Below are 25,446 nucleotides of genomic sequence, written 5' to 3' on the forward strand. Positions count from 1 at the left end.
CAGTTTAACTTTGCAATATACACTGCTGTTCAAGGAATTACGTCACTTAAGTGTCAATTTAGAATCAATGTCACAGAATAGACTGCATATTATGTATAAAGCAGGGGTCATGTGTTAATGCTTTTTCAAGCATAAAGTGCAGGCAGTGCCAGTGAGATGGGGTGAGGGAATAAGTATAAAATAGGAGGAAGGCGCAGAAATAGTCTCACTTCTGTAAAAGTCATTAATGCTTGATATTATATAATGCATTCAAGCCTTATTTCTAAGTGTCCATTTGCCTCTCACTGTGTTTCATAATGGCATTTTGATGGGTGCATTCATTGTAACATGTTTGGTATGCCATTCTTGGGGGCTACCTATTCATCATTATGGAAATCATACAGTATAAAAAGCTACTGAGTGTGAGTGTTTTCCAGAAGTGGGTCAAATGTTAGCTATTGTAAAGAATACAAGGAAGAAACCTCACTCCTCCAGAGGCCCTGCATACCAGCACAGCTGTACATGCTCATATTCACTTGCATGAATAAATCAAGACTGCATTTCTATTATTCCATTCCAGTAAGACACCATTTATGGCTGAGTAGGAAATGAAATACTACAGAGACCCCAGATCATCCATGAGGCTGCACGACAGAAGTTAAGAGAACCCTCGAGAACATTAGGGAAGGGAAATACTGCTCAAAGACTCGTATCCAAAGACTTTTCTTTTTCAAATAAGGAGAGCTATAATCTGGACCATAATCAGTGGTGCAGAAAAAAAATGTTTGCAAGCTCATTAGAGCTGCAAAGAATAACTTGTAATTTCACTTCCAATTTTACAGCCTTTTATCAGACACTCCCACAATATGTTTTCAAGACTGATAATCTCACAAGGAACCGACAAACAATCTTTTTTATGCTGCTGCACAACATGCTTTTGGGTATGCTCTGCCAATTATGTCTTTCTCAAAGAACTGCAGTGTTGTGCTTCATCAGACAGTTTGTTCAACTTTGAAGATGCCATAAACATTTTGACTATTTAAAAAAAAAAACTTTGAAAGTATGTATGGATAGAAAATGTTTATAATAAGTTGTTTTAAAACCTTATAAATGACTTTAAAAACATACCTGTAAATTTTATTTAGATTTCAGGAGTGCTGTGTGTATTTTCCTTCTAAGCCTAGTTAAAGAAGAGCTCTCCTCTTGGGGGTGGGTGGGTGGGTCCTAGACTGCACTCTTGATATTGGATTGGGTGTTGAGTGTTTTCATAGGAATTTAGCACATTAAGACGACAAGCTCAGTATTAATTAACATTATTGATTTGCAGTAATTTTACTCCCCCACCGTTACCATGCATCATTTATCTTAAATTAATGATGGTGGGGAAATTGACACTAGGAGTCAGCAGAGCACAGGGATTATGTGTCCACGTCAAGCAGAAATAAATGGTGAAACAAGCTCAGCGGCTGTGGACTGGGAGGGATAGTGGGCTGATTCTTACCCAAGTTTCCAGTCATCAAATAGGCATTGTGGAAATCCTTCATGCCTAATCCAACGATATGGATGAATTCCTCTATGACCTGCATGAGCTCCACTGCTCCAGGATAGATCTGGACAAGATAACAAAGACAAGAAGACACTTTCAATTTTGAATTTGGTGTTACGATTCTACAAATGCAGCAAGTTGTGGGGTTTGAACATGCAATTCGAAGAACTATTAAAAGCTTTATTAGCTAAATAAACGATGAGAAATTATTCAATTTCTTATTGCTTCACCATTTATTTATTTTTTGAAAATCTGCAGCATAAAGAAGAGATACAGTAGAAAAAGGTAAATGTCATGTTGTTACAAATGATTAAATTTAAAATATTTCTGTTTTCAATAACTGAAGTGGCAACATTTGCAACATTTTACATATTTGTCATTATTATGATTATTATTTATCCTTAGTTAGACACATAAATAGGTTGAAAATGTTGACAATTTCTGGGAAAACATGCAGACTTTTACAGATTCAATGTTATAAACAAATGATGGGCACATGGTTGCAGCCCTAATTGAAGCATCCATGTGGCATCAACATCAGACTGTATAACCACTGGGCTTTGTGCAAACAGTTGCTGGTTGGCTTCTCTTCTCAAAGGCTCTGCCAAGTCAAGGGTGATTGCCTGGGTTCATGTGCCGCTTCATGGACGTCAGCGCTCAGCGAGAAAATGCAGAGGCAAGAATTGAGCACCATGGACAGCTCCTCAGTCCAGCCTGTGACACTGCTGATCTGGTCAGCTCTTTCCTCCAAGTCAATAAATCGTAAAACACGCTAATCCAATAACCAACCGCTGTCCTGGCTGCCTGTCTAGTGATGATGGGTCAGCTCTAATAAGAGACTTTGACTTGAGAGCCACCACTTCTGTTCTTTGAGGGGGATATTGTGAAAAAAAAACAAAACAAGAGGTCTGTGCAGCTGTACCACACATGTCAACATTTATGCCAGAGTCAAACCTATTAGCCACTTTCACATAAAACAATGTTGTAACAATATTTCAAAATATCTGTTAAAGAAATGTGTCATGTTATAAAATATTATTGCAGGACTTCAGCAAATGTGAGCGCACACAATGATGACGTCAGGCAATTAGAAAGGTCTTTGAGTGGCATTTAGCAATTAACACCTCACTCAAAGACTGATATTGAACAAACACCTGAGGCAGGTATTTTCCTCCTTGGTAACACTTTGTGGTCCGTGTGTCCGCACATGCTTCTACATGTGCTGCTGCTAAACCAGGAAAGTGGTTCAGTGATGCTGAAGTTGAGAGCCTCTGACACAGCAGAGTGAAAGCCATAGTGGGGGAGAAAAGCACATCACGTCGCCCCTTCCGGCATGTCTGACGCATAGTGCAGTCATGCTCATTCTGCTGGTCTCCATGGCAACCATGAGATGTGAAGGCAGTGCAGGGAAATGGCTGCAGTGGAGGTTGTGTAGACAGAGCTCTTCCTTTCCTTGCCATGGTAACAGTGACAGGAGGTGAATATATAGTGATCTCTACACAGAGCCAATTCTACAGCCAGTAAAACCTCATAGTGAGGTGTTTCATCGGAGCATTCTGAATGTCCACAGCACACAGTGTGTGGGTGCTGCGGAAACTGAGCTCAGAACACTCATTAATGCAAAAAAAGCCAGTAAGTGAGAAAAATTGATAGCTGTGAAGTCCAAACATCGTCTGTTTAAAGCAGACATTACTTAGGCAGTGTCCACGTGGTGCAGTCCCTAATGTGTGAACCAGCTCTCCTTAGACAAGCACATTAATAGCTACAGAAATAACTGACCATATCACATATCTCTTTAGTCACAGAGGGAGCTTCTCCTATTTCCACATTTTTTTCTGATCTGATCTAATGCATTCCTTATCTATGAAACTACTCTTTTTTTAAATTCTTTTCACCAACAATCTACCTTTGTGGCATGCTAGACTAAAGCTGCAGTGAGTAAACACCTAATTACCGCCTGTACAGACAGCCAGGGCTGGCACTCCTGGCCAAGTTTGAACTGCCTGGGTTCCCCTACCATCCCATCTGGCGTCAGGCATGGAGCAATGGAAATAAAAATGAAAGCTGACTGATTCTAGACACCCCCTCAGTCATGTGTCAGCGAAGGTGATACCTAATTTAAGTCATTTTACCAGTGAAAGTGACATCAGAGCACATGTCCTCCGCAGGCTCACAATCATTACAGATTATATCTTTGTCAGAGGCACAATTTCAGGGTTGTCTCAGGTACCAGTGGCAGGTTTGAAAACGAGAGTTGCCACCTCTCAATATGAAAGATGTGTACAGCCAGGGAGGTATCCAGAAGCTAATCTCTGTGGAAAAACCACTGCTGTGTACATTACTGCAGTGTCTGTTGCCCCTACGTATGTATTGGATTCATAGACAAGAGGTTTTTTTCATCATACTGCTTCTGATGGAGCTGCTGTCATGTCACAGCGAGGCAGATAGGGGAGTCTTAGCTGCTGGTGTTCAAGCAATAAAACATCTATACTGTTTGTTTCTATGATACAATTCAACTTAAGTAATGGTCTAATCACACTGGTTGCCATGATCTCTATCAGCTGCGTGAAACAATGTGCGTGCAGGAGGAAGGAGTCCTGCAGTGTTAATGCTTGGACAGTCTCTCTGGCAGTGCTGCTGCCACCAAGTGGAGCTCTGAGGAACTGGCTTTCTGTATGAGACCAAATGTCATTGCTGCTAAATGACCTCTCACAATGATAAGATGATATGAGTGACATTGCCTCAACACTAACATGACTTTTCCTTTTCACTGCTGTTCAAACGAAACAACTGCAAACAAGCTTTGAGTTTTTTTTTGTTTCTTTGTTTTTTTGTGGGAGGTGTGTGTGTGTGGGGGGGGGACAAACCTAAAAACAAACCTAAAACATCCATGCACAAACCTGAATTATTTACTAAGTGTATGCCACATGCTCACCTTTTGCGCATCTTCCCATTTCTCCTTATTTTCTTCCTCCAAGAGGTTGCTGATAATTTGAAAGAAGTTCTGTAGAGATGATAAAAGGAAAAATACATAACACACCTACACACAAGTATTACAGACACTAGCAAGATGCGTTTCAATTGTGATCAAAAAAGGACTGTTATGGATAATTTACTGACATTACTGATCACAGGAAATCAGAAGTTTCTAAAAAGGAGTAATGATGGTGTCTTCAGGGCTCAATAGCACCAACCATTTTTACATGGAAACCATAATGGTAAACCCCCAGAGAAAAGATGGACTCTGAATCAGCTGTGGCAAAAATACACCTTAAATCTCTGCAGCTTGCAGCAAACACTTAATGCCAGAGGAGAGAAGCACAAGCTGCAATCAGAAAAAAAGATGAAAGGGAATGTTTGAGCAGCTGTGTGGATTGTCTTCTTCAACAGTAGAGAGCAGGGGCTGCTTGGGGTGAATGCCTGCAGTAGTAATAGGACCCCTGTCTGATCTTTAGCCTTGTTGTTTCGTCTGGTCTACAATATGCCTGAGGGAGTGGCTCTCTCTCTTGACACAGGCTATCTTGTTTTCTACTTGAATGCTTATGCTCCCTCTGGTGGTAATGTGCCCACTTTAACACTGCATTAGCGCAGAGACACAGGGAGGGGGTGGGCTGGCTGACTGCTCTCCTGTCTGCCCACACACACTATAGAGCTCTCATAATAACCAGAGACAGGATGCTTTCCTCATCTCATAGATTTTCTATGGTGGGAAAATGGCTAAATGGGCCTTAGGTTGCCCATCCATGGCCAACACATTTGGGTTTAATTTTTCCAGAATATTAGCAGCGGATCCTACACCTTACATCCGCTGGATACTGATAATAAATCTGCAGCAAACCAGCAGAAAACTAAGGAAAAGAGCATCCCTGACATTTTCTAGTCCAAATACCACTGTGCATTGGAACTGCATAATTAAATATGCTGATCATTTTGGTGATTTAATTACCTATACCCTAACTTGAAATACAAGCTGTATGCCAATTAAATCCTATCACATTGAAAAGATGCTGAAGCTCAGGCAGTGATGTGTGTCTAGTCCTGATACCACTGGAGCATGGCTTGTTTTTATTGTTCCTTATGCATTATGAAGAACGAGTGCAGCTTGATACATCAGCAAATCAATATTAGAAAGGCCTACAATGGAAAATATGATTTTCATTACCACACATACAGTACAATGCTTCAAATTTGTTCTGCCATTAGCTTCTCTTTTCATTAAGTCACTCAAAAACAGCATGAACCAAATATGCATATAGATACACACACACACAAACTGCAACAAGCACATAGAGCAGCACAAAGATCACATAGATGTCTGATAAGGGTGTCTTTGAAAATGACACAGCACTGAGAAAATAAATAATCTTATTGGTGATGGAGGTGGCGTTTTAGCTATAATCGCCATCATCCTGTTGACATAAAGAGGATGAAGACTGCAGACAGCTTACATCTCCTGATTCAGTCGAGCCATAGGGTTTGTTTGAGAGCCTTTGTGCTACTTCAAACATGTAAGAAAGCATTTTGTTTTTTATATTACCATGTTGTTAGTGAAGATTACCCTTTTGACAAAATAGCTACACTAATCCACTGAACTGTAGGGTATGAAAATATTTCACACAAGCTCAGTGTGTATTTCTCACTACAGATGCACTGTCCACTTACTTGCACATCATCTGAAGATGGCTCATAGCTGGCCCTCTTGAAGGTCTCAGTGACATTGCGCAGTATTTCTACAGAAGACAGCAGGTCACCAGCATAGAAGTTCCTCCTCTGAGTAAGGTCCAGCAGATTTTTTGTGACCTGGGACATCCCATCCCCTGCCAGCATCCTCTGCCCCTTAGCAAGGTGCCCCTGAACCTCCAAAAACAGGAGAAGACAGAACTTGGGGCATCGGTGTCCTCTGCAGGTTTACAAGAAACATGCTATGCTTCGCTCTTGGAGTAAATAGGGTGAAAAAAATCAGGAAGAAAGATGCTACTCTAAGGCCCTTTACGTGACACTTATATCTAAGCCAGGCTGAAATGTATTCTGCCTCGCAGATGTTTTGAAATGAGCCAATATGAATAAAAGAGTTAACTGGAGCAGAAGACACACATTTAGGCAGAAACTGCACAGTGAAATGACATTTCACATCATTGCACAGGGTTTATGTCCGTAAATACACATTCACAGGTGCTGCGGTATATGTGCTATCTCAGCGCTTCTGAATTATTTTATTTTTAACAGAGATAGAGGATTGCAAAATTCCCCTATACTAGTGGATGTGCTATTGTGTTTCCAATCTAAAGATACGCACATTAAAAGACAAAAAGAATATATAGTTTAAAGTATCTACTCAAACTATAATAAAATTATTTAAATCCGCATATTCTTATATGCATTAAAAAACTGAAAGAGAACAAAATAGAACTAATTCTGTTAAGTTCAAGGGTTTTCTAAATTTGTTACTTGGTTTCTTTATAGTGCCATGCTTATTTTGAATGAACACTACTGCATTGGAATTTATTGTAGTAGATGCCATTTAAAATGCAGTAAAGTGCCTTTGAGGAATAACACTTCTTTCACTGATTAAAAAAGTGCAAATGTACAACATGCTTTTTAATTATGGTATTAACACTCATTTTAAATGATTTCTTCTACTCTCCTACTTTTCTGTGATTATAGTACATGGACAAAGACATGAGAACATGCCAGAACCGCTAAATCAAACAGTTTAAGGACTTGATGATGACCATTTATCACAAAGAGAAAAATGGCAAAATCAGTGTTTTAATTTGCTCCTCTATTGAAAGTGGTTAATCTTTGGCTACAGTGTGATGAGAATGGGGGGAAGGGGAAAACACTGGGGAGGTAATTTATGATGCACTGGAAACAGAGGCTGTGAGAGGGAGCTGACTTTGCACCTACTGATTGCTGCAAGTATCTGAATTCATTTGTTATGCATCGAGCATAGCTGGGCTGCTCCCAGAAGGCCATACCGCGGTGATCCAAAGAGCAGCGTCGACTAGTAGTGCCTGCAGAGGGGAAAGAGACAGCAACAGATTTGGAGAGGAGTAGGAGTGTGGAAGGGATGAGAGAATGAGACATGAGAATGTAGGAGTAGAGAGTGTAGAGGGTGGTGTGTGGGATTAAGACCAAAAAAGAGGAAAAAGAAAGGCAGATAAATGTGGTGGAGTTGAGGGAGCGGGATACAGGAAGAGGGGAAGGACAAAAAAGGAGAGGAAGACAGATTAATTATTTTAATGAGAGATGTGTCTTTTTCTTTCTACCCATTTTCTGTCTATCACTCATCATCAAAATTTGATGTCACCCATTAAATTTTGCAGTGTAGTAGAGGTACATTATAGAAAGAGAGAGAGCATCTAGATAGAAAGTGCTGCAGTCCCATGGTGTTTAATATGTGCAATGTTATTACAATATACAGTGGCTTATTGAGGCCTGCAGCAGCTCAGCTACCATAGCTGTCAGGCATTTAAACACTGATCCCGAAACACCAGATCCACCCAATATCTACCCACATTGCCATAAACATCCTACATAGGGGTTCAACATCGCACCTTCCCACCTGTCGACCTAGTGAAGTGTACATCACACATCATCCCACCGCTCCAACACAGGTGCCTCACATCCTGAGGAAAACTCCCACAGTACACAACATTTCCCCTCATCACACAATCCCTTTGCTATCTCTGCTTCTCTCTCTGGTTTCACACACTAACACACACAGTCAAAGAGAAATCAAAACCACACCTCCTACGCCCACCTTCTCCACTGCTACTACCTGGTGATATGCAATGAAGCCATGAGTCCACACAAAACATTGCTATATGCTGTGTGCACTCATGCAGCACCATAAGACAACCCAGAAGGCTGCAGGAGAGGCCCAGTTCTTTACACTGCACTGAGCATCTGTCTTCCTCCAAGCTGGCTCCACCTCGGTGGTTTAATTTGCTTTCATAATCCAGATCCCTATTGTTAAGGACGCCAATGCTTAAAAATACTATTTTCACATTTTTATTCAGTCCTCTTTCAGACCCTCACACTCAACAACAATGGTAAATTTATTATTTTATGATAGCTTGATGCCTAGAAATTAAGGTTTCACTTCAGTGTTTTAGCTTTGACATTCCTAAAGGTCACTGTAAACTAAGAAAGACTGTGTAGGAATTGGCAAAGACATAAAGCAGTAAGAAGAGGTCACTGTTTTGAACTGAAAAGCATGAAACTGAGACACATTTCAATTTTATTTGTGTATTGATTTGCTTTATAGAAAGCGTTTTCTAATGATGCTAGCTTTTTCAACCTCTGATGACCTGTAGGCTGCTTTCATTTTAGTATTATACCGTATGATGTTGCAATTTTAATGTGAATTCAGCAATACTGGAAGATACAAATTGCCCAGGGCCAAAATCATTTTAATGTAAAATGCCTGGATCAGAGCTCATTTTTTGTTTGCACAACGATTTTCCTAAGAAAAATCATGGTTTTAGAAACTCATGGTTGTGGTTTATTAGATGTATAAAATAAAACCTAATACCGCACTTGCTGCCACTTCATAATAAAAACTATCCCTAAGCATTTTTGAGGGCTTATGAGATATGCATCACTGAGGTGAGATATAAGCAACATTAAAAGAAGCTTCACCTGCACTCAGTGGAGAAAGATGAAACATCCATCAATTTTGTACATTTAATAGTAGTAAGTGTAGTAATCTTTCTTAAACTGGTCCACTTTGATAATTTAACATGCTATTTACTGAATAAATATATGATTTTTATTAGTTTCAACTTGGAACCCTATTGGCTGTAATCTGTGTAAATGGGGATATAAAATAGGGTCAGACATGAAATCACAGACTTCAGTGTGATTCTTCACCAATCTGTCAACTATTCTTGCATCATCAATAACATACAGAAGGTTGAGTATAAAATATAGGTCAGTGGAGATGCACTTGATCAAAACGTAGATGCACTCTAACGAGGCTCTGACCTGTCACGGTCTAGTTTTACAGCATCCTCAACTCAGCTGACATTGAAGAAGAATTTTCATTCAAACAATCCTCCAAGACACGAGGTTAAAGCAGTGTTTACTGACTGAGAGGTTAGAGATAAGACATGTCTAAAACACTCTATGAGAAGGATTTTATAGGGCTTAGTGTGTTGAATATAATCCAGCAAAGGAAAAACAGCGAAAATCCCTTGCATTTTTTGTAAAAAAAAAAAAAAGAAAGAAAAAGAAAAAGAAAAAAGAAGAAGAACTCACAATAAAACAACCAGTAATAGGATCAAAATACTAAACAACCTAATAATAAATAACACTTTCATTTTAAAGGATGTGTCTAGAGTACAGAACCATCTTGCTCTGTATTAACTTGTAAAGAATTAGTTTAATAGCTTGTGGGTCTGGTGTTGTAATTGCTCCCTCTTTCAAATGGGTGACTCAAGCTTTAATTGATAATTGGGATTTGGGGCCCTCATTAGACAGACACGTAGATAACAGTGTGTGAACCTTTATATGCAAAACACCTGCAAAATAACAAGTAACTTCAGGCATTGTTGCAATAAGAAGTGCATGCAATAAAGAAAGCCTGAAAAATGTAAATCCTTGAAAACTACATATACAGTGTACTACTACTAGATTTCACATTTCACTGCATGCTAATCAATGCATTTTACATTTGGCAAATATGACAAGATACTGGTTACTGGTTAAGTCTTATTTCATAGCATACAAAAAAAAAGGAGAAAAGGACATCGTTCAACACTGTAAACAAAATAAATGAATCTAATTTCTATCTAATTTTTAAAGTCTTCATTTTTATTCTTCTCTCTGAAACAGCACTGTATCTAGAATTCAGCCAGTCTCCTTAGAAAAGGCTGGATAGTTAGAAGGCTGCTATAAGTGTACTTTACGTCATTACTAATGTATGAACCTTTGTTTGAGTAATACAAAGCGAACAAATGCATCTGCTGTGTGTATGTATCCTCTCGACTTTTCCTCCCTCCTTGCCTCTGGTGGCAGTTGTCATGCATGATGACCGAGGCGGTGCTGAAGCCCCTGCGCTGGGTGGTGTTCTTATGATGACCTTGATGATGCTAGTGACTGTGGCTGAGTAGGCGCTGATGTCCCTAACACATTTGGATGCTTCACCCAAGCAGTGTCACTGCATTCATGTCACACATTTTGTTGCATTGCCTCTGCTGATCACTGTTTCATCTTTGTTTACCTGCACACAGCAGCCATTACATTTCTGTCTGCCTGAAAAAGAGGAGGTCTGTCCGTGAGGGCTTTGGTTTCTTTTGACATTTATCTCTTTAGGGGTTTTCACTTAGTTTGACCTTGAACTAATTACAGGTCAAAGGTTGGAAAGTGTTGTTTTCATTTATAGTTTCATAATGCGGGCTTTATGAAACCCACTGACACTGGAACTGTGATTAATAGCTTCACGAATAAACTTGACCTGACCTAAACTATTGTCCATTGAGGTCTTTTTTCCAGTGGTCAGTGCCAGCTCTGACAGGGGGCTGCACTGTGCTCGAAGATGAAATATGTCTGCTATTTGTTATTTTTTATCTTTTTATCATTGTGCAGAGTGTACAGGCCTTAATAGTCCTGGCTTTCTGGTAAAGTGATATAGCACCCTCATATTATTATTTTGAGCGAATTGTTGTACATCATATAGAGTCCACCAACATGAACAGATCTCAGCTCTGATTCACAAAATGCCAGGACATGTTGACCTACTGTGTGTTCATAAAAAAAAATAATAATAGCATAGCAGAAGCTGAAATAGCATCCAAAATCAGTTGCATATCGGAAAAATAAAATATGATGTAAATGAAACTTTTATGTCCAGGTATCACAGAAACACAGTTTTTACTTCCTTTTAATTACCTTTCTAAATATAATACAATATTAAAATTTATAATATATATTCGTGTGATATTGCTAATTAAAGAAAACTAATTAGTTTGACTGTATAATGGAGCCAAGTGTCTCACTCTGACTGACCTGAAGCTCTTTGGTGTAGATGAAATTCTTAATAAGCGAAAGTGTTAAATTTCCAACAGCATCACACAGAGAAGAAGAAAAGCACACACATACACACACAAAGAAAATCCCTTAGTGTGAGCTGGAAATAGCTTTGTAGTGCCAAACTGTTATTAGCCATAAAACTAATGTCAAACTGGAAAGCTAATGTCATGCTAGTAAATCTTACTCTAAGCCATCTGTGAATGACAGTGTGTTTGCCACTGCATCTAGTTTGCCGGTTAGCCATTTTATGGTTGTGAAATAAATGTCAATTGAGAACACCGTACGGTTTAAAGTTTTATAAGAGCTTACCATGTCAAGCCAACGTGTAACTCTAGCACCCAACGGTGCCTCATCGTCTTGTTATCTCTTTGTCAGCAAACTGACCTTCAACAAAAACAAGAGTAACCTGCATCATAGCAGCTTTATCAGAGGCTGCATTCATTTTATCCCCCCACTCTCTTTCCCCAACCTTCCTCTTCTTTTCAAGAGCTGAGGGTGAGTCTCCCCCTGTTAGAGAAGTGGCATCCTCTGCTCTCATGCTCTTCTCTCTGTGCACATATTAAAGCTTCTGCTTAATGTCAGAAAAAAGCGCTCGGCGTGCTCATGCGTCAACACTGCTCTCAGATTCTCACAGTTACCATTTTTTCCATTCATTACACCAGCTATGCACTGGCGAGTGTAACCATGAGTTACATCACTGCATGTGGAAATGGGATACAGGTGCTGTATACCTGCTTTCTCTTTCCAATATGGAAACACAATATTGGTACCAGATACAGTTTTATTATGATGTTTGCCTGATTTTATACACAATGCAAACAGTATGGCCTGCTTCGTGCTGCTTAAAGGACAGCTTACTATGGTGGCAAAATATTGCATCAGTTCTAATAAAGCAGCTAAATTACTAACATTGTGATGTGGATTCAAGCATGTATGCCATGACACTAATTTAAAAGGATAATTGTACCATTGTAAAATGACAACAAATTTAGGTCTCTAACACAAAGCACAAGAATGAATCTACACTATGCAAATTAAACTCTAGTTTATTCATTTGCCTTCGGAGGACTATTCTTTATTTTACACCTTGCTAAGACAAAATAAGAAACTGAAGATATAATGTGATTACCTGTGGCATTGGGCGGGCATCTGTTAAAGGCCAGTTCTCCTGAAGGTGTCCGTCTCCACACCATTGACACTGCATAGTCCTCAGGACAAATCTCATATGGTGCTGAAAAGAAAGTGGTGCAAGTGTTTTATGTCAGTGCAAAAAGCTTTTCAGTAGCTACTATGTGATGCAACAATATCATCATATTGCATTTAAAGAGGTATAAAAGTCCAATTCAAATCAAAACTATGCTCAGCAATATTTTTGAATGTCAAAACTTGTCCAGGGCCCCAAAACACCCTTAGACCCCAGAGGGTTAAAGATTAAGATGCAGGTATCCTTTTCTTTTACTGTAACTTAGAATTTAAATAGTGAATGTTTTATTAAGTGACTTTATGTTCACTGGAATTTGAAATAAGAGTTTGAAAACTGGCTTTGATGAAACTAGCTTTGAATTATCCCTAAAATCATACAAAAATAACTTTAAGTCTTTTAAGATTCAAACTTACTGAATTATATCCCTCCTGTGTATCCACTCCTCTGCATCTGCTGTTGAGGCTCTTATTTTTAATTGATTTTAAGTAATGAGACATGTCATTCACTCGACACAGACAATTCTCTCCCCACTTCCGTGCAGTGACTGCTCATATTAAGTCTTATTATCCTTAGGCTCACCTGGACAGCGCTGGTCACTGCACTTTCTGACTTCTTCTCCAGTGCCATCACACTGCTGCCCAGTCACAGCTGCCCCCTGACACACTCTAGCTCGCCTCTGCCAGCCGCCATCGCAGGACTTAGAGCAGCCGCTCCACGGACCCCATGGGTTCCACTGGCCGTTGGCTAAAACAGAATATTTCTCGGTTAGAAACAGAAACTCTCAGAGGTCTCCAATTTGCCAGTAAACTAGTAGAATATCAACTGAGATGATACAACACTAGAGATTTTTATCAAATACAATTCGAGCTGTTAATTAACAGTGGCATCTAGAATAATATTTTTTATTACACTTGTTTCTTTAGCTATTCAGACATTTAGTCTCCAAATGCTGGCTGTTGGTAATATACCAAAAATAAAAAAGGTTACTTGAATAATCAGAAAGATGTGTGCTTTATGGCTAAAGAAGTCGCTCTGTGAGCAGGGATTATTCACCTCACTTTGCCAATATTAAAACACGTTTATGCTGAAGTTTCCAAAACCAGCAGTATGTTTTATGTCCTTGTAATGAACACTGTTAAACTGTGCATTAGACAAAAAAAAAAAAAAAAATGGACAAAACAGATGCTCCCCTTCAGCGATATAGTATATCACATGCCTTTGTCTGAACGGAAAAAGAACAACACCCTGTGAGTAGAAAACAGACTCCACTCTCATTTTAACCTCTACTTACCCCCTCCTTCACATGTGCGGGGCTATTTCGTGTCCTACAACTAACCTCTGTCAGGATTGCTTCCGGAAAAAAAAAGGAAAAACAGAAACCACTGTGACCTGTTGGCTAAAACTATCCGCAAGACATTTATCAAATCCCAGTAGATACTGAGGCCTCAGCTCCACATCAGAGCAGCTGATTCCTCAGATAGATGCATGTGCATGTGTTTCAAAGAGCTCATTGTGCAAGCAGTCCTGGAGAAATTCTTTCAATTTTCTAACACAACACTGATTCAGATTGATCTTGCCTAGGCATTTATTGTAGTCGTCACTTTTTTTTTTTTTTTTTTTTTTTTTTTTACTTTATTAGGTCTCGAATCATTTTTAAAGAATGTCTACTGCCTTTTAGCGAACTAAGACACTCAAAAAAATATGCTTGACTATTTCAGAAAAACATATTGGGTTTTCTCCTTTTGAGCCACAATAATGCCTCTAGTTGTTAAATGATGGTTTAGACTGTCTCAGTAATGTTTGATCTCTCACCTTGGAAACAAATAAGAATTGCTAAATAGATCAGCCTCATTAAAGGAATAAATTGTATAATGCAGCATCTCACTGTGAGGTAAACAACAGCATCTCCTGCTTCATTATCATACACACAAAATAAAAATACACATTCACATACATTTACTGCTACTTTAGTTGTCCAAGAGAAAGTTGGCTGACTGGTTACAAAACATTTCCACTTTAAGAGGAATTTCTTTGCCACACACATACAGTGAAATACAAAACAGGGTGTAAAAAAAAAATCACAGCTGTTTTACGCTACTGCATTCAAAATTGCATCAGGAGATTATCAGAGTGCTCAGGCCCTTCATATGATCAGACAATTCAAAGCCTGATGGAGACCACTAAGCTGACATCTTTGAGCCTCTAATGCATCTATGATGTTGACAGACAGTTTGGACAGCTAACCCAGAATTATGTGAAAGGCATACAGTATATCTAACTGGATTTTACAAATCCAATTGATAGAGCATGGTCTTAACCATTATTCTTGATTCTTACAACAGCTTTGATTCTTGCTACAGAGAAAGTGAAAACAGCTAAGTAAAATCAGGCTCTGTATTTAATGTAAAAATGATAGTAATTATTATAATATTCCTGATTCTAATAATGATGATGACAATGTGGAATGGGCTGTTTATAGCCCCTCTTTTTCCCTGTTTCAAGTCGTGATTTCGAATTTAGACATCAAAGCGGATACAGAATTAAGAGGCTCAGGATTTTACCTGTGCAGTCAGGATTATGGCACTCTCTGCTTTCTGCCCAGTGACCGCGACACTCAGATCCCCCATGGGCGGCCGCTGAGCACTGCCTGGTCCTCTGCTGAGTGCCATTGGCACAGGTCACCGAGCAATCGCTCCAAGAGCTCCACTCCTGCCACTGTCCATCCACTGAGGCACCAACCACAACCCAACAAGCATGTCCCAAGTGAATTGAAAAAGAGGGCAGACAGAAATGGGAGGAGATATTCAGATCACTATTCTCTCTCAGACTGAAAGCCAATAAAACAGACATTAAGTGGAAAGCAAAAAATTACGTGACTACATGTAGATTTTGGGGGATTGTGCTACAGCTCAACTTCAGCTTTGGTATTTCCACAAACTAGAATATTCCAACATAGCCAAAAGCAAAAAGGAGATTAAAACATCAAAACGTGTTTTAGTAGAATATCTTGATATTAAGATATTAAGATTTGGATGATTAAAATGTACAAAGTGCAGAAATTATTTGCTAGCTGCCTTCCATTTCCCCTGCCTGGGCAGAGAGAAGGCATGTGCGATTGAGTGGTTTTCACTGAGTCTGTTACCACAGCAAAGCTAACATTTACTGTGTGGAAAAACTCATCATCACTAATCTGCTTACCATTCACAGGCAATTGCGGGTAAGTGATTTTGACGTCAGTGTTACAGTACTGACTCTCAACAGGGTTTCCTAAACTGCATTATTGTGTAAGCGCTATTACTTTAAATATACCACAAAGCCTGCATTCATTCATTCACCTTTGGAGTATTGCATGAATTAATGATCAAATGTGTGTGTTTAAGATAAACTGCTACCATTCTCATAACCCCGTCTGTTGAAATGAGTTTATAATCATGTTTAGTATTTTCCCTTTTTCATTCATCAAAACCTCATGATTTTAGGGTTAATGGGTGATTGTTAAATATTTAGAGAGCAGACAGATGATACCTGGGCATAGGGCTATGTTGCAAAGCTTAGTCTGGGTCTCAGGTCCATCACAGGCCCTGCCTCCATGCAGGGGAGGGGCACACATCCTAGTCCTAGTGCGGTGACCTCGGCCACATGTGAATGAGCACAGGCTCCACGGTGACCATTCCTCCCATACACCGTGTACTGCGGGCACAGAAAAGGGGTCAGGCCTAATCAATGTCTCTGACCCTGCTACAGCATAAACAAACCCATTAAAAACTGCACTGAGCCATAAATGAAATAAAACCAATCAAAACAATTAGCAACAAAACTAATGTAAATTAAAAAAAAAACAAAACTGGGCACACAGACAGTGTGGGCTACAAGCCTTAATCACTGCACTGACTGCACAGAATATGATATAAATGCCAATCTTTCCCACTGTTGCAACATACAGAGCAGCAGCAACAAAAGGCCTGACTTTCTAACCCAGGATATAAGTGAGAAGCAGCAAGTCTTTGTCAGGTCTTCTTAGGACTTTATTAGCAGTGGATCTTCAGATTAATGTGATTTTGCAAATCTGTTGTTACGCCAACATGATAATCTTGGTTATGCACAAAGCAAACAAGCTCTAAATAACCAGCCACATTTTACGTTTTTTCAATTGATTGATGCTAAAATGGCCCCTCAGACTAAAAATATAGATGTTTCAAAAGCAAAACAATTTTCTCTTAATTAAATTCATTTTACTATAAACCCCCATGCACCATATTGTTATGTTTGGAAACTGCAACAGTCAGAATAGGATAATTTAAGTTCCTAATGATTTCCTGCAGTAGTAGTTTAACTACATTGCAGCTAATCTTCCAGGGCATTTTGACTTAAGTATAATTATATTCTCATTTCTTTGCAGTTACTTATTGAAATGCATATTTGAAATAAATGCTGTCTAAATGTTATGAGCTGTTCCCTGCCAAAAGTGCAACTTTTTGGTCTTTTATTAAAATTTATTTTAAACAGTAGTTAGCCAAAGGCATCATTCCTCTTGTATCTTAGTTTATGTGTAAGCTTAAGTGGGTTCTGGCTGACAGATGGTGAGTCTTCACACAGCTGCAGAGAATATTTGCTATTTGCCCAAAGTTTTACTTTGGAAAGGGAAAAATAGACATCTGAAAGGCAGACAGACGTAAGATACCTCCTGTCTTGTCTGGGCACTTCAGTGTTCCTATATGTAAATGGACACAATGATATGAAATGATGAACGCACTTCTTTCAAAATGTTAAATATTAACCTTTGATATCAGTTTCTGACGGAACTCCTGGCTTCTTGATTCCAGCAATAAAGTGCATTTACTGACCAAATTAAAGGCTCTAAAATGAACTTTAGGGGGATGGAAAGTATTTAAAACCCCAAATCCCACTTTTATGTATGTGTTTACTACATACTGTACTGTACATACTGTCATGCACAAAACACAGCTCTACGAAATCCTTGTTTCCTTGACACGCTTACAACTGCAAAAGGAATAACAGGTCAACGTGGCTGTTGCAGTGCATATATATTCATATCTTCCTCAGCGAGATCACTATCCACAGCATGTGCAGAGGCTTAAAGTTCCTGCAGCACAACAGTTGGATCTCAGGATCAATTGTAGAGTAACCGGTACTTGGGATGAAGCTGACAGTCTGCCATGAGGCGAGCTACCGTCTGTCCCAGGCCCTGCCTCTAGGCACTGCTTTGATGCTCTTAGCTAAGTGATGGCTGAAGCATTTACTTTGAAAATTTGACTTCAAAGCAGGTAGTCACCACAGCTCGAAACTCTGGGATAGGATTTCACTTCTTTGTGTGTTTTTTCTCTGAACTGTGGCCATGATTTACAGGGATGGCCATAAGCAATCTCATTGTGCTGTGAGAGGTCAAATTCTACGACCAGTGGAAGATGGTGGCCAAAGCAAATGCATTTGCCAAAAAAAGGTTTTTATCAGTTTGTGTTAAACTGGGATTTGGTTGGTCTTCTCATATCATTCCAGGAAGGCTTTAACTTTTTAGCTTGTTAGCCTGCCTCTTGTGTGCAATGTACTCACTGTGCAGTATTTATTATTCAGTTGCAGAGTTCCATCTCTTTTTGCCACAGAGCTGTTTGGGGTAGCTGACACTAACAACACTATCCACAATGCTTATATTTGCACAATGCAGAGAAAGGATCGATGGTACCTGAAAATGCTTTCGCAGTGCAATAGGCCTTCTTTTCTTCATACAGTAATCCGAGCTGGTTTCAGAGTCCTTCAGATGGCCTACAGGTCCAAGTGTTTTAATCAACGTAAAAATGCCAACCAGCATGTCTGGACCTCATTTACTAAATAAGTGCTACTATTATTGGGGATGAAAGTGAAATCATGATCTTTCTTTTCTGCTTAAAACTACATGAGCAACACTCTTACAAGTTCTCAATATACATTTTAATTATCATCTAAATTCCTATTTTTCAGGGGTGGTTGACACACGGGTCAAATCATTTTATTTTGCTATTGGCACTTGCCTTTTATTTGCCTGCGATTTTAGGACTTTAGTGGAGCCTGTTTACTTATCAAGTAGTCACAGTCTGCATGTGGACCAGGTTTCTAAGGAGCAGATGTCTAGATAAAAACTTGGATTAATCTGTGGGAAATCAATATTTCTGAACTATATCAATTTACAGTATTCCTCCCTAAATCAAAATCTAAAGTACTGTAGCATCTTTGTGCTGTTGAGTGCATTTGAGTTTATATGCAGCACTCAAAACACTCTATATAATTATTACTATCAATAAATCTCCATGACAAGACAACACCACTAGTAACAATAGCCACAGTCTGATGAAGCTGTCATCCCAGATCTGTTGTGTACAGATGTGTACAGGAGATTAAAGAGACATAACTGCGCAAGGCGTGACACGTTACGTCACAGGTAACGCGCACAGCTAGTTTATTGTGAAAGATGCGCGGCTGCGTTTATTTCCTGTAGAGAGGTGTCAGGTAGACGTGACTGCGCATGCTCAGGAAAGTGTTTTGTTGCGTACCTGACGCTGAGGAGCTGAGCTAGCTAGAGGCAGCAGACACGTTTCAAAAAAAAGGTATGAGTGTTTGTGTTTTTGACACTTGTCAGTGGTGTGCAAATATATTTATCTGCCTTTAAACAGATAGTAGTGTCTCGCTGATTGATATTGATAATGGAAAGACAGAGAAGCCTAAGTTACGTTAATCCTGCACCTTGTCAAACAAACACTGTGAAATGTGTCCTGCGTTTCCAAGATGTTTATAAATATTAACACAACAAGTAAGCTAATGCTGCACTATTTGCTTTGGACGTTTAACATGTGAAAGTAGATGCAATAAAATCCTAATCATGTTTGCTATATCTGTTTACTGATTTAGTTTGGTATTTATCGTGTATGGTAACTTAGTCCTAAAGTGTTCTAGTGTTTTATTAAGGAAAGGGAGTGGTGGGTTGATAAAATGAGAAATTAGGTAAATTTATATTAACTCACTCCACAATGATGCTAAATGCTGAAATCCAGCTCAGTGTGCTTTATTATGTGCTACTGTGCAAGAAGAGATTAATTCTGTACTGTATTGGCAATAAACACTAGCACTGTGTGTAAATTCTGCTGAAGAAATGTCAAATAATCACAGGATTCCTATAGATTGAATTGTTTTCCTTCTGTGTTCCTTTCATAACTGCACTAGGAATCAAAAGAAAAAAGCAAAAGCCATGGGTGCTGCTGGTTGGGTTGTAAAGAGAAACTATTCATTCAGTGGGGATATTTCACAAAGCAGAAATGTATTTTGGCAGGTTCATTGTGTTGGATGAACAGCATCACAACTTGTATGGAGGCCTAGAATTTCTAACAGCGTCCTTGATCTGCACCCTGCAGCGTCCAAACCATTGTTCACAGAAGATGTGGATTTTCACTGATGGTGACTATAAGGTAAGGTTCTTTTTAGGCTGCAATGATTTGTCTGTAATTTCAGCACGCTCTGTTTTGGTGGTGTCCATCTACTACAGACAGTTTTAAGAAAGCAGATCGATCAGTCTGCCTTTCAGAATATTTGGTACTGACTGTTTCGTGGCACCATGCCAGGTGGGATTTTTTATTTATTTATTTATTTTTTGTACCAGTTTGCCACTGTAGCTAAGTAAGGTTAATTTTATAGTAGCTGCATTTTTAGGATGGCTTGGAAAAATAAATTTGGTGAACTCAGTGCTAGATTTTTAATAAAAGTAAGTGAAGAGAAAAACCATCATCTTTCAGATACTACGTGTAATTTAATTTTACAACAATACAGCACTACAGTACATTTGGTGTGGTCTAATACTAGACTAAAAATCTATGGAACAATACTATAAATTAAGAATAGTGCCATTTTAGAAATGAAAAAGACTCTGCCTCTGTTATTTTCTATAAAAATTAAAACTTCTAACAGTTTTCTGCTTATGAGTAGCTAAAATTGCTTTAGCATTTTCCCAGAGTTTTATGGCCCAGTTATTTTTGGTGATAAGTTTTTCTGCTATACTACATAAAAAGAAAGTTCTGGATCCACAATTAGCCATAAGCAAATGCCTAATGTCTGCAGGTCTTGAGATAAATCCAGGACAATAATGAATTCACATGGGCAGCTCAGTAAGTTGTGGCTCTAAATTAATAATAATTCTTCATGCAAATTAATGCTTAAACCTGGAATTGGGCTGTGTCGTTTTTTTCCTTGTGAAATAGGAGCTTTTATGGTGTCTGAACTCAAAATATATGGCTAGGGAACTGTCATACTAAGACTGGTATTTAGAAAACTGTTCTTCTAAATGACCCATTCGTTTTCTAGCTTTTAGTGTGCATGCACAGAAAGAGAATAACCCTTTTAAAAACTGCCAACTTCTCACTTAGACATGTCACATCTAGAAGTAAAGTACAGTACATCATAGATCAGAAAGTCAGAGGATGCAACTTGCACCATTTTGATCAGCCTTAATTACTTAAGAGTTTGCAATGCATTCTTAAAAGCACTACACAGTGCTATCACATATTCTGAATAAACATGAGTTCAGAATCTCATTACTAAATCAACATATTTGTCTGTGCAAACAATCTCAAAATGGATAATGGTGACTTGCTTAGAACGACACGCTGTCCTACCAGATGTAGACAGGGAAACATCAGTGCAGTGCATTCACCAGTAAGAAAAGCATCTGATGCTGATACCTAACTACCAGTGACTCATTTGCCATGCCATCATGAGTTGAGGAAGAAATGCCTTACAGCGTGTTTGAAGAAATGCTGCCAAGCTATTTTAAAATGCACGGCTGACCTTCAAGGAAATGAAGCTGACAACATATCAGTATCTACCGCTCCCCAAGCAGAACCACATGTCATTAAATCATTTCAATGCTGATGAATTGCCTTACAATTATATGGAATGGGAAATGCGAAAATGTTTATGAAAAAAAAAAACACATTAACAAGTTAACATCAGAATTATCAGATTATTGATAATAATAATCATAAATGCAATATTTAAAAAAATACATTCTTAAATAGACACATTGAGAAATTTGTTAAAACACAATAGCACATTTCCTCCCATATAAACAAGAAATGAGAAAAGACATTAGTAGTCAAGAATCTGCGACTAACACTACCTGGACAAGGGGCAGTGTTATTGCAAACCCTTGATTCTCTTAAAGGGCCGCTGCAGTGTGTTCCGTATGGTGAGACACATGTTCTTGTTCGCACCTGCGACCCTTGACCGCATGTTACAGAGCATGAGCTCCACTGGGACCACTCCTCTGCACCTGATTCACCTGTATGGGAGAAGGGTGACACTAGTTAAATGCAGCAATATGGTCCTGGGGCAGGGCTAATGGAGCAGGGGGGGGGGCAAAGTGGGCAGGTTTGAGCAAAGTGGGAAGGGGCCAACATGTCACATTGGGGTGAAGTGGGGCCTTTAAAATTTTAGGAACACCATTATTCAATCCATACTACCTTTATGTGATCTTTGATAAATACTGAATTGGCATCTTAATTCTTCTAGTTATTTGTTTTATTCTGATTATTGTTTCACAATAAAATATTTTGTGTCTGCAATTACTGTAAGTAGTTGCATGAAACACAGTTAAGGAGATGTGTAATTGGCCTATTTACAAACAATTCTGTGCATTTATGCAAAGATCACAGAGAAGGTGTAAATATGGTCAACAGCAGACAATAGGGTTACTGTTTAACTCATCTTAAAAAAAATATTCCATGCAAGTCAATGAAACCCAATTATATATTTACAAGACACGAAAACAAAATTTCATAAAAACATGGTCTCATGCAAAAAAGGACAACATCTGAAAAAATAAAATGAAATTTAATGGGTGTTAGTTCAGAAAGAGGTCTGAGGTATTAATTCCCTTGCACTGCAGCAAACTGTGTAGTTTCCTTGACAACAGTGAAGCAAATCCTGTGTTTTAGATGGTAGTTTCAAATCATTTTTAAATCCATCTTAAGTGTTAACTCCCAGGGGTAGAGGAAAATGAGAAAGTTAGCTGATTTTATTCAGCAGATCATAGCTTTTTTTTTTTCTTTCATGGGTACGATTGTGGCACAAAGCAGACTTTGTTTCAATATATTACAATTTCTTTTGTGAGTCCCCAGAAGCAAACATAACAGGTAGTCAAGCCACAGAGTGACAATGGATTAAGCCTCTATGGTCCAGGTCTTTAAAGTTTTGGCAAGCAGCACTTTGAAGTTGTTAAATTATTGCAGACATATTGTCATTAAATAATCATATTTACAATTTGTAGCAGATTAGCAAGGAAAAGGACCATAGTTATTCATGTTAAGATCTCTTTTGAGATTTAGATTAAGAAAAAAGCTTTATAAAGACTGTGCCTTTCAATCTTAATGGTCTACAATGATCTAATATCAAAAGAGCTATGAAATGCTAAATAAAGTTGTATATTATGATGAGGCAGTGGGGTGATTTCCAAAGCCATGGTAGCCTAAATGAAAAAAAGAATAAATTATTTGGTGACAAGCGAGTGGACAATCAAATTCCTACATCAGAGTAGTCACCGAATAATTAATGTTTGATTATGTTAAGCCCTCAGGTGAAGTATTTTCTTTGAGGGTTTATACAGTGAATGAATAATTTAATACAAATAAGACTTGTTTCAATTGCAGCTCTGAATACATTTATGTCACTGGAAATCATCAAATCATATTAGAGTCTTAAGCACAATGTGCTTTAGAATAGTTTCTTAGGATGCTGTATCAAGGACACATAGATTCAGCCAAATAGGGATCTAAACCCTGCCCTTAATTTTGCAGATCATAAAATACTCTGAAAGGTGGATCAATTTGTTAAATGAGGCAATACAGGGAGAGTAAATTGTGTGAGAATGAGAAACAGAAAAGCACAGCGATGTGACTCGACAGGGAAACAACAGTCCTACAGCGTGTGTAATATGGCGCGGTGTTAATGATTATATGTTAGTGCCAATGTGTATGTATGGTGTGTTGCAAATTAAAATGGCAATGAAGGAGTCTTTTAACAATGACAGCAATTTCAATGGAACAACACATGAAAAATTGAAAAAAAAAAAAAAAAACTAAATCTCCCAAAAATCAAAATAAATAAGAAAAACATGTCAATAGCAGCTAAATCTAAACCCACCCTCTGGAAAAAAGTGCTTTCTAGATCTAATAAAGAAAAATAACTAAACAATGAAAGCAAAATTAATATTGCTGTCACTTATTCCATTGCTTTCTAATTTTATTAGAAAAGCTAAAATGTTAAATAGTAAATGTCATTATGAATTTAGATAATTTGAGTATTTTCATTCATTGGATGCTACATTTAATTAAGACATATCACTTCATTTTATCTCTAAGGGCAGCATCTATCAGTTCAACTTTTGCCAAGTATGTGTTTCATATTTGGCTGAAGGGGTGGGTATTCATCGAATTACATTTAATTTATCATGCCTTGGAGAAAATGATTAACCAGATCAGGGCCTTAGTTTTAAAACCGCTGTTTAATTAATGTTCTTTGAATATAGTGCATGAGTAATCCACTTGCCAACTCACTATGTGACAGTAAAACAAACAGACCCACAAAACCCAATTATGTTCTATATTCAAAGTAAATACTCATGGAGAAATGGGAAATTTATCTTCCTAGTTCATATGTAGCAATAGAGAATGAGTAGAAAAAATAATAATACAAAACATTTCCACTTAAAAAGGTGCAGTACAAGAGAGAGCATGCATGATGAAATTAAGTTTAGTTAACAAAATAAAGTAAAGAAACATAACTATTGTATTACCAGTTTGTGCCATAAATTTAGCAGATTCAGCTTGCTCCTGCAGGGCCTTTGTGTCATGAACTGATCTTGGCCGCTGACTTTTTACTGTATGCTCTCCGATCATTCCATATTCTATGGGACAAAATAGAGGTTCATATGAAAGCTAGGCTTAAACATGATCTTCTGAGAACAAAAGCTTATTACATACTGTTTTTTCAGGATATTTGAAGCAACTGCAGTACATGGCTAGAAACAAAGACCACACAAGTTTGTATTTAATTTGTTCTTTATGCTAGGGCATAGAACAATGCAACGAATTTATAGGGGTGAGTTGGAAGTATTAATTGAGCTTGAAAGCACAGCGTAGACACATAGCAAACATGCAAATAAACTCACATCAGTTTTTTTAAGACTATAACACTTCAGCAGACCAGCTCCCTCCCTCCCACCCTCCTGCACACCCCAAAAAGAAAAGGAAACAAAATGAAAGTAAAAATGTATAAGCCATCAGAAAGCCACAGAGGAGGGGGGACATAACATGCTATTGATCCACAGTTTTCTCAGTAGTCATTTTTGAGGGTTTATTGTCATAATTATTTTTTTTGTTGAGCCAGTCCAAAACATTGTGAGCCTTTTTTTTTTTTTTAAATTAGACAAATGTATTCTGAGCTGTGTTCATTACAATGCGTGACCTCTTTGTTTCCCATAACAAGACAAAGGAACAATGAGTACAATGTTTTGAGCCACACTGAGAAAAGTGATGCTAGCAGTGTTGCAGTTAGTTGAGAATTTGCATCAGCTGTTTTGAGTAGAAATGACACACTGTAAATCGAAATTTATATCATACTGATTTATGATTTATGCTCATGCAAA

The 25,446-nt window shown here is 38.3% G+C and overlaps 1 protein-coding gene across 1 annotated transcript in view; it reads right to left on the reverse strand.

Moving 5' to 3' along the window:
- The window catches only part of adgrb3 (adhesion G protein-coupled receptor B3), a 101,758-nt gene that overhangs the window by 34,605 nt on the left and 41,707 nt on the right, over positions 1 to 25,446 (reverse strand). The window contains exons 3-12 of the mRNA XM_026309982.1: positions 24,595 to 24,705; positions 21,922 to 22,083; positions 16,290 to 16,454; positions 15,326 to 15,490; positions 13,344 to 13,508; positions 12,690 to 12,791; positions 7,433 to 7,539; positions 6,188 to 6,382; positions 4,461 to 4,529; positions 1,481 to 1,589 (exon numbers count right to left, since the gene is read on the reverse strand). Coding sequence (XP_026165767.1) covers positions 1,481 to 1,589; positions 4,461 to 4,529; positions 6,188 to 6,382; positions 7,433 to 7,539; positions 12,690 to 12,791; positions 13,344 to 13,508; positions 15,326 to 15,490; positions 16,290 to 16,454; positions 21,922 to 22,083; positions 24,595 to 24,705 — 1,350 coding nt within the window. The remainder of the gene's footprint in view (positions 1 to 1,480; positions 1,590 to 4,460; positions 4,530 to 6,187; positions 6,383 to 7,432; positions 7,540 to 12,689; positions 12,792 to 13,343; positions 13,509 to 15,325; positions 15,491 to 16,289; positions 16,455 to 21,921; positions 22,084 to 24,594; positions 24,706 to 25,446) is intronic.

The sequence above is a fragment of the Mastacembelus armatus genome, chromosome 15 (genome assembly GCF_900324485.2).
Source record: "Mastacembelus armatus chromosome 15, fMasArm1.2, whole genome shotgun sequence".
Classification (NCBI taxonomy): Eukaryota; Metazoa; Chordata; class Actinopteri; order Synbranchiformes; family Mastacembelidae; genus Mastacembelus; species Mastacembelus armatus.